At 39.0% G+C, this 12,246-nt stretch overlaps 2 protein-coding genes across 4 annotated transcripts in view; one reads left to right on the top strand and one right to left on the bottom strand.

Moving 5' to 3' along the window:
- Positions 1 to 10,270, top strand: part of oprm1 (opioid receptor, mu 1) — a 22,649-nt gene extending 12,379 nt beyond the window's left edge. The window contains exons 2-6 of the mRNA XM_020599820.1: positions 4,939 to 5,288; positions 6,389 to 6,564; positions 7,416 to 7,594; positions 7,915 to 8,098; positions 8,283 to 10,270. Coding sequence (XP_020455476.1) covers positions 4,939 to 5,288; positions 6,389 to 6,564; positions 7,416 to 7,594; positions 7,915 to 8,098; positions 8,283 to 8,288 — 895 coding nt within the window. The 3' untranslated portion in view covers positions 8,289 to 10,270. The remainder of the gene's footprint in view (positions 1 to 4,938; positions 5,289 to 6,388; positions 6,565 to 7,415; positions 7,595 to 7,914; positions 8,099 to 8,282) is intronic.
- A 398-nt stretch (positions 10,271 to 10,668) lies between these two features.
- Positions 10,669 to 12,240, bottom strand: LOC109960012 (uncharacterized). 3 transcript variants are annotated; one of them, XM_020599847.1, is made up of 5 exons: positions 11,734 to 12,240; positions 11,539 to 11,619; positions 11,336 to 11,447; positions 11,037 to 11,257; positions 10,669 to 10,959 (listed from the first exon to the last, which is right to left on the bottom strand). In XM_020599847.1, exons 2-5 carry the CDS (start codon positions 11,602 to 11,604, stop codon positions 10,831 to 10,833), a joined length of 528 nt encoding a protein of 175 aa, XP_020455503.1. In that variant the 5' UTR covers positions 11,605 to 11,619; positions 11,734 to 12,240; the 3' UTR covers positions 10,669 to 10,830. The 3 variants fall into 3 exon arrangements, with proteins under 3 accessions (XP_020455503.1, XP_020455495.1, XP_020455489.1); XM_020599839.1 differs by having other exon boundaries at positions 11,539 to 11,870; positions 11,998 to 12,240; XM_020599833.1 differs by having other exon boundaries at positions 11,998 to 12,240.
- Positions 12,241 to 12,246: the final 6 nt, after the last annotated feature.

Here is a 12,246-nt window from a genome sequence, read left to right as displayed (position 1 = left end):
TTTGGTGTTTTTACATCACAGGTTCACCAGCAAATGAGGCTTGTTAAGGAGCCAGGCTAGGTGCTGTTGTACATTTCTTTTCAGTAATTTGTCACACAGTGTACACAGAAGATTATTGGGGGTCTCCAGTGAGAGTAGGGGTAAAGTGTTTTATCTAATTTTGCCAAAATGGTTATATTAAATTGTCGAGTTTGTGCATATTAAATAAACAGATCCTCAAATGCCTTCTGTGTTTGTGTAAATGCATTCAGATGAGGGAATTAACTTTGTTTTACTGACGCAGTTGTGTATCTGCATATGTGTCAAATGATTTGGATGCTTGGATAATGCAGCCTCGAGAACAGCCTGTGCGATTAGGTGGAGGCTCCCCCTCTTTCTGCTGGGAGCTTGTGATAACTTTGTAAAATCTGCTTCTTGTCAGGATCATCTCAGGAATAATTCATGGTCATTGGTTGCCAAAAGTGTTTTTCCTCATTTAAGGATACATAAAGACTGATGAGAGGCAGGAGAAATGAGAGGGTGTCTCACCTCCTCAGGTGGGAGCCACAGGTAATGGGTTGATGGAAGCCTATGAATTATACATGTTTTTACTGAAAGAACTGTTTTTGGAGGATTTTAAGGTCCATTACACACATCTATCTGCCACCTCTGTGCTTCGGGGGTCCAGCAAAACACCATGTCCACGTAGTTTATAGGCAGATGGGCAATTTCTCTAGCTGAGTATTGTTTATTCACAGGAGCAGGGTAATGAAGAATGACTCTTTTTATATGGTTACTACTGTTTGATTTCTCGGTGGTTTCATTGTCACTGTCTCCTCTTGTCAATAAGAGGCTGAATAATTGCTGTAAAGCCTTTTATTTGTTGTCCCTTTACTCACATAGCGTGTGACCAGACAGTGGGTTTTCACAGAGACAGTGGGATTAACAGAGTTCCTTGTTCTTGTCATTTTTTCAAACTGAGAGACCATCCTTAGGAGAAGTGATTACTGCTGGCAGGTAAATAGATTTTCCTCTTTATAAAGAATTAATCTCTTTAGTTTGCTCAGTAAATATCCATTTTGTAACTCTATACTGTCAATTAATATAACACAATAGTCATTCAAGCTACAAACAGCTCAAGTTTGATGAATTTCCAGGAAACTTGTGTGCTATAGATTACAATAATTATATTGTATTACTGCAACAGCAAAAGCATAATGTCACTGAAATGACAAATGCCTTACAATTTGTAAAAAAAAAAAGTAGCACTTATTTGCTCAAAATGTACATAACTGAAGCAATGAGCCAATTACTGTATGTTTCCCTCAAAATGGATTTGTCAAAAGTAATTAGTAGAGAAGTGTTTTCATTTCCAAGGTCAATTTACAATAAATGAAAGAGTAGAGACAAAACCCACCCATTTTGGCCCTGTTTGTTTGTTTATTTAGGTTGAATAGAGTAATGAGACAGGGCCGTGGAGCCGCTGAGGTCTAGAAGAAGAAATGTCAAGGAATGGTACCATGTTGGATAGTGTTGGTTTTCTTTAGCTTAAATGATGACAGAATAATTACTCAGGTTTTTTGCATTTCAGACCACTTTTACAAACATTTCTGTGTTAGCTACAATGACTCACTGGGATTATGGTCCCTTTGTTTGGGTTTGGATACATGGCATGAGCAAAATATATCCTAGTCTGACCTCTCAACTCCAAGTAAAGTATTTTGTCCCTATAAATATTGCTGGACAAATAATTTATATTAATATAATAAGCCAACAAAGATGTGTGTAATATATACAGTGCCAGAAATGTTCCCTTTAAGATGTTAATCCTTGTGTATAATTATTTTTACTGCATGATTAAAAAGGAATTAGGTTTTGGAGCCCAAATGATAAAGGCTGCAAAGAAATTTTCCAATATAATATAATTAAAAAACCTTGACAATAAATGGTTGATGAGTGTGACAAATTCTCCAGCAGTGAGAAATACATTTAACCTGAAAACTCATTAACATGATATCTCATTCAGGTAATTACTCTCAATCACCCACTGCGCTGTACATAAGGAAGCCTCAGACACACAACACACAGGAAACTCGAGCTATCATCTACAGCTATGTTCACAACCGTCTCCAAGTCAATAAGGGAATGTTGGAAATTAGCTCCAGCTCCAGCGCACTCCTCAGTGCAGGGTGACAGCATTTACTACATCGTCAGGTCTCTCATCGGTCCCTGTGCAAATAAAGGCTGAACTAACAATTGTATTAAGCTGTCAGCATTCAAGTTAATCAGAATTTAATGAACTGTTATCTCTGGCTGTTAAGAGGATTTCGGATCACTGAGGAGAGTGATAGAACAAAACAAAAGTGAATTACGTCAACAGGAGAGTGACAGTTGTGGTTTAATAATGTGAAGGCCAGTGGGTGTGATGCATCTTTGTCACTTTGTCTATCCAGATTAGTTTAATAATATTATGGCTGGGATGTGTCTAAGGAGTCTTTGGACTGAATAGTACTACAACAATACAGTCTCTGGTGGGCTTTGGAAATTAAATTACGTAAATAGTTTGACATTTTTGCAAATATGATTATTTGCTTTCTGGCTGAGTTTCATGAGAAGATTGATGCTGCTCTCATAGGTGTCTGTCAGGCTACAGCCAACAGCACCTCTAAAGCCCAGTAATAACACATTAGAACACATTTGTTTAACCTGTACTGACATTTGCTGTTTTATGGGGGTGTCGGACTGTTTCTTGGCTTCTGACATGGAACTCCTTGTTGTCAGTTTGACACTTCAATTTTTGTACAGACTCGGGTGGTAGGTGGATGATTTGAACAGAGCCAGGCTAAGTCTTTCCCCTGTTTCCAGTCTTTATGCTAAGCTAAACTAACCAGCTGCTTTGAGGGACAGATAGGAGAGGAACTAACACCTAAACGGAAAATGATAAGATAAAATCTTGAACATGCTAAGTGCAGAATTAATGAATAAAAAATAGAACTAAACTGGCTTTCAGAGGCAAATCTTCTATATCCAGGATAGCTTCATTATAATCTTATTACTGGGGATGATTAGCTCTTTACTGTGTAATGGCACTCTGCAAACTTGTTATAATAGCTGGCATATTGACCTCTCCTGGGGACCGAGCCATAGAAATCTTTTTCACATTTAACACCATAACAAAAGCAGCTTGATCAAAATGCTGTACTTCATTCTGACTCGTCACACTGTATTTTCATTTCATTTTTCCAGTAAACAGCTGATGTCACCAGAAATGTGTGTTATTCATGAAGAATAAATGGATTATGGTAGCTGTTTTTAACCATTTCAGCTGCATTTTGGGTGTATGTATTATGATGTACAAGAGAAACCATTTTGGAACTTTCTGATATGATCTGACTTTTCTGACAAGCTCTAAAGAGTCAGTCATCTATGTTCCATCTTCTCCATGGTGATGGATATTTTGCTCTTTCTTCTGCAGTCTGTAAACACTCCACAATCCTCCCCACTCTTTGAACTCCCTCTCTTCTTCAATCAGTTATAGCGCATATTGATTGAAAGGACATTTTTTTCTGTACAGTCAGTTTAGGAGGCTGTAGCAAAGCCTGGATATGAATTATACAAAAAACAAAACAAACAAAAAAACACACAAGCTGAAAGAGAGTTGCAAGAAACTATTTAAATGATTTATGAAAGGATTCACATTTCAAGGACTTCTGCAAATAAATGTGTAGAAATTTGCAAAAGAATGTTCTGTAAACAACTTGAGAAATGTCATTTCTTTATGATGTCTTTTAAGGAGGCTGCAGGTTTTGACCTTTGGGTAGCTCCTTAAACTCTGCATTTAGAAAAAATATGTTTGCTATTACAAAGTGGCCCAGCAGCTAATGCTAGAGACCTGAATTTACAGAATATCCCAGGACACTCTGCATAGCTGCCATATCTGTTATCTTACAAGGGAAGGCTGTCAACTGTGCATTTAAATTCCGCATATGGTGTTAAATAATTTCTTAGTGCTCTTCTTCTGTCCAAATACTGCTGTTGCCTTTGTGTTTGTCATTAAAGGATACATCTTTATTTTTCTTGACAATTTTCCCATTGTGACAAGTACGGTCACAATGGGAGACTTTTGCACCATCCTATCCTACTTGTATTTAAAAATATGATGATTTATTGATCGATATTTCCAGCACACCAGGCATGTTTTGGAGTGTGGGCGTTACATTACCATACTCATTATAAGAGTAAAAATAAAATGTTGTTTTAACATATATGCAGCTTAATAGCAACTGTTTGATTATAAGTGCATGTGAATAACCCAATTTTCAGCTTCATTTTCATTTATTTATCTAAAGAAAAGTAGGAGAACTTATAAATGAATACTTAATCTTTCAGTTTATCTGAAAAATCCAGAGACAGCACTGATATCAAAAACCTATTATATGGTGAGGGAGCAAAGCAGGTGGTCTGAAAATTCTATTTCCTTAAAGAAAACCTTTTGCAGGAAGTGGTGTGTATATTCAAATGTTTGGAATCAGAGGAGAGGCACACACTTCTCAACTGAACATAAATGAAAAACCTAGAAGATTAGATAAAACTTATAAAACTCACTGAATGAATGGAATCCATGTAGAAAAGTCATAGACCTCAGTTAAAAGTAGGGATGTTCTATGCTCCTGCAAAACAACTACAAAGAGACTCAAAATGGCTAAAGAGAGGAGAAAATGGCTGAAAGAGGCATTAAACAAACACACAGATTCAGAATGACTACAACGATGCACTAAATTACTACAAAGACACAAAAAGACAATAGAGGCACAACAATCAAACTATAGCAGTTTTGTGTCTCTGTCAGTCTTGCTCAATCTGCTGCAGTATCTTCCTCTGTAGTGCAGGACCTTATTACTTGTCTGTGCCCAGAATACTGTTGTCTTATAATACAGTAAACCAATTCCTTCTGTGCAGATACACTAAAATGAAGACTGCCACAAATATCTACATCTTCAACCTGGCACTGGCTGATGCCTTGGTCACCAGCACGCTGCCGTTCCAGAGTGTCAACTACCTGATGGGAACCTGGCCGTTTGGGGCCATGTTGTGCAAGACAGTGATCTCCATCGACTACTACAACATGTTCACCTCTATCTTCACACTCACCACCATGAGCATCGACCGATATATTGCTGTGTGCCACCCAGTCAAAGCACTGGACTTCAGGACACCGCGCAATGCAAAGATTGTCAATGTGTGCAACTGGATTCTCTCCTCAGTCATCGGGTTGCCTGTCATGTTCATGGCCTCCACCACTCCCACTTGTAAGCATGAACGTGTACAGTATGTTCACCATTATTCCCACACTCCTGAGTACAGCTGTATAAATGCATATAATTCACACAACAGTTTTAAAAGAGCTGAACAGATGAACTGATTATCTCAAAAAGTTGCATCCAGCTGAGCATCAAGGGCTGTAAAAAGCATTGACTTCTGTCGGTAGGTAGATGATGAGTTCAGTAACAGCCCAGAAACAAATTCAAGCACAGAACAGGAAGAAAACAATCGCGTTCATTCTCTGCATCCCAGCCTTAAAGAGCAGTTACGTATTCCAGCAGGCTCTATAAAGGGAGGCAGCCTAGAAGAGATGTTAAAGCTTTTCTGTGTAATTGCCCAGAAGAACCATTTCCTGCTATGTGCCCGACTGATGGCTTTAACTGTCTGCATAGTAAGACAGGGTCTCTGTGTAATTGAACTGGTAATGAAGAGAAAACGGCGACTCAAATTGCCAAAGGGTGGTGCCGCACTGTTGGAGAAGAGAGAATAATCAGATTTACTGACACCATGAAAGCTGTAACTCTGAGGGAGGCATGGTGCTTAAAGATGTCGTTTCCTTAGCTCCACAAAACTTGCAGTGAAGAGTTTACTTTAACATTTATGGTAACACAGCATAAGAAATGCACCATATACACCGCCCTTGTGTTGCTTGATTATAAAAGAGTGATAAATGAATGAATAATTTCATTTCTAGTCAAATGATTACAGTAAAAGGAAATTCAGATGCATACACATACACACCAACATCTTATAGTAACATATTCACACACATTTGAAATTGATAGGATTTTCGTTCTTTCTTGATTTTTAATTGAGTTTTTTTTTTTCTAAACGATTAATCATTTAATCAAGGGGAAAAAAGTTAAATTATTAATTAAAATAACCATAATTGCAGCCCTAAATTCTGTGATTACACTTGCGCAGCACTGCATGTGGTTACAACCAGATTAAACACATTTCAGAGGAAGGAAGCGCAGATGTTTAAAAACTGATAAGAGAGAGAGAAAAAAAACCCCTACTGTTTGCATGTGACGTTTGTGTTTCTGTCCACCTGATAACGTACATCTGGCTCTCCCACCCTGCACAGCCTCCAGCATTGTTGACTGCACACTGGTTTTCCCTCACCCTTCATGGTACTGGGACACCCTGCTGAAGATCTGTGTGTTCATCTTTGCCTTCATCATGCCCGTTCTCATCATCACTGTCTGCTATGGCCTCATGATCCTGCGACTCAAGAGTGTGCGCATGTTGTCAGGCTCCCAGGTGAAGAAAAATCAACTTTTCTTTCACAAACATTTGCCAGAATTGATGCATACAATGAGTTATTTTCAATAGCTGCAAAACCCTTTAACTGGAATTTTAGGATGCAAGCATTAGAGAGTATTTAGTGAAATTTTAAAAAGCTTTGGCCTACAACCTACATTGGCCTACGCTGTTGACTGAACAACTAATTGATTTTATCTTTCAGGATAATGAAGCACAGTAGACGGCTGCCAAGAGCAGGCTCGCAAGTCCAGGCCACTCACTGCTCTCATGAAAATGTAATTAGGGAAAGGCAAACCTGAAGTTGTGGCTCCATTTTAATTAATTGCAGCAGAAAGTGAAATGACCCAACAACTAATTTTTCATTTTTTTAATTACTTGCCCTCATCTACAAAACATGTGCACCTTCTAATGAGGATGCATTTATAGCAGATACAAATGGATTGTCTAAGAGGTTGTAGTCATGATTTATGAGTACCTCCTCAGCTCTTCAATCACCACTGCACTTTGCTCAGCTCCTCTTCCCTTCCATTGTCCTTTCTCTCTTCTCTCTGCCTCTTGATTTTGTCCCCTTTGCCTTTCCTCTCACCTCCCTCAAACCATTTTCTCTAATCCTCTTTTATATTTCCTAATTCCCATGTCCTTTTCTTTACCCCGTCCACCTTCTCCACCTCCACCTTTCCTTCTACAGTATCTTTTATCCTCCGCTCTCTCTCCTGCATCATTGTATTAACCACCTCCTTTTCTCTTTGTACTTCTTCCTTTCTTCTCCAACACTCACTCATCTTGTACTCTCACTTATCCCCAACGTTAACCCACTTGCTTCCTTCACTCCCAAATATACACCACAGGAGAAGGACAGGAACCTGCGTCGGATCACCCGCATGGTCTTGGTGGTGGTTGCCGTCTTCATCATCTGCTGGACACCCATCCACATTTTTGTCATCATCACAGCTCTGATCAACATTCGTAGCTCTACGCTGCAGACTATTACCTGGCATTTCTGCATCGCCCTGGGCTACGCCAACAGGTACGCACCCAGCGGTAGCCTTTGCACACAAAGTATTTATCTCCAAGATTTAATTTTTAATGCAATGAAACAGTCTTGAGTGGTGCTATCTGAGGAGAAAAGCTTTGTTAAGTATGCTTATATGAAAATCAATGTGTTTTACAGACACTTTTTGATAATGACATTTGTTGGGGCACATTGTTATACAATGACTTAAATTGGCTTTTAGTTTTCACACCCCACATTCTACTGTACAGTATATAAAAATGAAAATGTTGATGAATTTAGGGGGAAGCAAAATTTCTGTAGTTAAACTGTGTCCTTGTTTTGCCCCACTGCAGTAGTCTGAACCCAGTTCTTTATGGTTACCTGGACGAGAACTTCAAACGTTGTTTCCGTGAGTTCTGTACCCCGAGTCCGTCTGTGCTGGAGATGCAGAACTCGTCCCAGGCCATAGCAACTAGCCGCAAGCTCCAACAGCGTGAACGCAACACTGCAAACACCAGAGAAAGGTCCAATCAACAGGTAGTCTGTGCATACATACCAGTACACTGCAGTTTAGAAGTCACTGCATGGCACAAAACCTCCCCTAAAACCGCAAATAATTTTTTAATTTATTCATTTTAGGTTTATGGCTATGGGCAGAAATGAATTTACATAAACATACAACATACAGTATATTCACTTCTTGTAATTTCTCTCTCTGCAGGTATGACTAGCCTTGGAGAGGTCGTCTGTGGACTCTCGCTGTTGTGGCGGTGTTGCCAACGACGATCTCATCTCAGAGGTTACGCAGGTCACCACGGGGCTCTGACCACACCCACCCACACACATAAAAACCACACAAACAAGCCAGGTTGTGGCTGAGGCCCATGGCTGATGATGTGCTGCAGGCCTAGCTGCAGCGCTGCATCAAGTTAGGCCACCTGTCAAAGCTGTCAAAGCCTAACTAAAACTAACTGTAGGGCTGTGCGAGGCTTATACACTTACTGAAATGGAGGCGAATATGGTTCAACAGAAAGCAAAGCATCATCACAACACCTTGGCTAACAATACCATGTTGCACTAAATTGTGCATTAATGTTATTACAGCTTTACAAAATTTTGATGTAGTTTTTATGATCAATTATGATCATTATTATTATGGCAGTTCATTTGTTACACCTAGCTGAAACTAATGTAGTCTTACAATAAACCTTCCCTTCATGAAGTTGACTATGTTAAGTTTTTGTTGAAAGTCTTTTAGAGGGGTGTTGGTTCAGTTGTATAATCATTTTTGAAGATGTAGTTTGTGGTGTATTCTAGTGATAGGTATATATAAAAGTCATTTTCATAGGCCACTACTATGACATTGTGCTGTTCTGTCTGCTCTGTAGAGCTGCCACACTGATCTAAGTCTCCTGTTCCAACCTTCATCCTCATCTCAACACAAATTCTCTGAAAACAGAAAACTGCACTGTATTGTTTACTTATTTCATATGACTTCATGTCAATCTGTCACTTTTCCTCCTCTTTTTTTTAATTGCTTGCATGTGTAAGAGGACAATGAGTTGATTTCTGAAGGTTACTCCACTGTTTAAGATCAAATTTTTGATTTGAGTCACTGGAAGCTCAGTGGCTCTGTGGCTGTCTCACCAGATAAAGGGATTACTGGACAGGATATGTTACTCAAAGCCACTTACAGCTCAAGCTATGCTTTTCATTCCGGTTCCGTATGGATTCATCCGGGATCGACCCTGTCATGCTGTACATCTCAACACCACTGTTCACTGATCGATCTTTGGCCACTTGAAGAAGATTGACCGTACTGATGTACAACTGTGCTCTCTCCTCTTATCCTGCCTAATCTTTTATCACTACTGCCGCCTCTGTCTTCATCTGGTCCCTTCCTTTCCTTCTATTTCATCTCTGTTTTCTTTTGCTGGACTTAAGCAGACATACAGTAGAGCACTGAATGCTCCCTCTGCTGAATTTGATAGTGTTCTGAAGAAACCCAGCTGTGTTTATCACACTGTGTCCTTGTGCTGAACTGTGGATCCTATAAACCAGCAAAGAAGATGCATCAGCCTGTTTGCACAGTGCACAGAATGTGGTATGGCCAGTGTATGATTAACTACAGCTTAACAGCCATTACATTAACAGCAGGTTTAAATGGAATCATATCTCCTCTGAAGTATTTTACACGTGAGACAAGCAGGATTGTACATCTGTTGTAATGTGTAGAATTGCTTGTGCTTACATGTTGTGCTGTGTGCTATATTTGCCATTTGCCTTTATTGCAGCTTTGCTTGATATTCAGTGTACCAGTATTTTTTCTAAAGAGCTGCAAAAGTGAACACGATTATATTAATCTCATGTAAAACACTGCAAGTATTCTATTGTTTTTTACACAGCAGAAATTGCGAAAAAGTTGATTTTTGATGATGGTGGAGCAGCAAGTCATTGTGCTTTTAATATAACTTCTGCCATGCTGATTATGCCTTGCTAAATGAAGCAGATGTATATAAATAATAAAATAATGTGTGTAAAATTATAAATTGTGAATATGAAACTGTATACAGAGTTGAACCCTTACAGACTGTTTCAGTTTTTTTTTTTTTTACTGAAACGACTGGTGATGTCACATTATACCATTTGTGGTGTCACTGCTTTCAGTCAGTTGTGTAAGAATAAAACAGATTGTTAATCTTTTTGGTCTTTTAGGCCAAAGTTTTTTTTAACAGCAGCTAGACTATGTAATACCGATTCAGCATTCACACAACTAAGCAATGAAATAATGCCAGCACATAACCTTGTTCCATAGACCAATTGTGGATTAGGAAAAATTGGTGCATTATCCCAGTAGTAATCCCATGATCCCAATAACTATAAAGTAGGACCCTACTCAATGGCAAGAAGTCACCTTGTTCTACAAGAAGACAGAACACTTTCAGCCACCCAGCCTTCATTAGTCTCACAGTATAACTGCTTCTTTAAACATTACACACAGGTGAAACCTCTTGAGTTAATTAGCCTGCAACTGGTTGAGTGATCATGGATAAAAAAAAAAAAAAGCTGAATTCTAAGTAACAATATATTCAGACCCATGTAACCCATGTAAAACCAGACAGCTGGCTTTCTAATTTTACTGCATAAAAAAAAAAGATATAATCAGTTTTTCCACAGGTATATAATGTCTGTATATACCGTCCCTGGTAGGGTAGCGGTTAAGGCGAAGCGCTCTCGCCGCTGCGGCCCAGGTTTGAGTCTAGGTTGTGTCAGGAAGGGCATCCGGTGTAAAACACGTGTGAAATGTCAACATGCGAGTCGTCAGTGTGACGATTCCACTTCTCCAAGAATTTGTTGGCAGCGACCTCACCAAAAAGGTGTCTGAAATCTTGTTCTATCTGTAATACAAAAAGGAGTGATGAGTGACACTGCATGCTGCATGGAATATTTCAGTGATTTAATGAAGTTGTCTTACCAGTCCTGGTGTGTCCAGAAACTGCGAGAAGATATCTGCTGCTTTCTTTTCATCTTTGACCATTGAATGACGATACATGAAGGTAGCTTTCATCACTATCTCACGGATAGTGTCTTCATCAGCAGAGTGTCTCAAAATGGAAATAGCTGCTTCCACATCCTCATTTGATAACACCGTGTCAGCGGTGAAGGGTCTGGAACGACCATGGCCTGGCCCACCAACTTAAGAAAAAACACAATTTTATTGACTCCTGCCTACAAATTCCATCAATATCATAAATAACTGATAAGTAAACTTACCTTTGGCAGATTTGCTAACTGAGACACTTCTTTCCTGTGCAGTTTTTCTTTGAATGGTCTTCAACCGCCATGCAAGGTATCCCGAACTGCTTTCTGGATCGAAGTAATGCTCCTATGTAATTAAATACATGCAGATTGACTATGCCATCAACATTTCTGATGGCAATTATGTGTTTAATGTCACAAGGACCTTTTTTACTTACATATCCATGTTGTGAATATGGGTCTTCCAGATATGGAAACAGCGCAACTATCCCCTGTGCATACATCACTCTTATGGTGTCCTATTGCATAAATTCAAAGATGACGTCACTTAATTGGCATTGGACCTCAATTAAAAATAATCCAATACTAACAATATTTCTTTTTTTCTTATACTCTACATGTATAATTTTTACCCATGTGTTTCTGTCATCTCAGCAGCAAGTATGTTTATCATCTTTCTTCTAGTTGCATCTGTCAGAGATTTGGTTTTTGCATACTCTTGCATGATGTGTTCACCGCTGGGCTTTGTTGTTAAGATATTTCCAATTAACTTAAATTGAAATAAAATATGAAATCAGAAAATTTGAAACAATAAATAAGACAAGAAAATGATTACATAAAACCACTCCACATCAAATAGAACCGCATCCAGATTAGACTTAATGTCCACTACCCACCGTTTTTGCCTCATAGTTTATATGGCATGGCCTTTTAGGCTGACTTCCTTCGGCAGCGGCTGCTTCTTCAGGAGGGTCACACATCGTGAAGTTCAGAATGATAGTGTCATCAGATACCGAGGATGATGATGATAGAGATGCACCTGTGCATTAAGGAATATGAACAAACGAGAAACATTAAACGGAACTGTTAATGCGCCCATCCCAATCTTTAAGTTTAATATGAACATACAGGTGCATCTCAATAAA

Source organism: Monopterus albus, unplaced genomic scaffold (assembly GCF_001952655.1).
Source record: "Monopterus albus unplaced genomic scaffold, M_albus_1.0 scaffold3.1, whole genome shotgun sequence".
NCBI lineage: Eukaryota > Metazoa > Chordata > Actinopteri > Synbranchiformes > Synbranchidae > Monopterus > Monopterus albus.
This window is presented reverse-complemented; position numbering and strand designations above follow the sequence as displayed.

Coding starts and splice junctions, on each gene's coding strand:
- LOC109960012 (XM_020599833.1), bottom strand. CDS start 12,081: ATGTGTGACCCTCCTGAAGAAGCAGCCGCTGCCGAAGGAAGTCAGCCT. Junction 11,448..11,538: donor CATATTCACAACATGGATAT/GTAAGTAAAAAA, acceptor TTAATTACATAG/GAGCATTACTTCGATCCAGA. Junction 11,258..11,335: donor AGTTAGCAAATCTGCCAAAG/GTAAGTTTACTT, acceptor TTTTTTCTTAAG/TTGGTGGGCCAGGCCATGGT.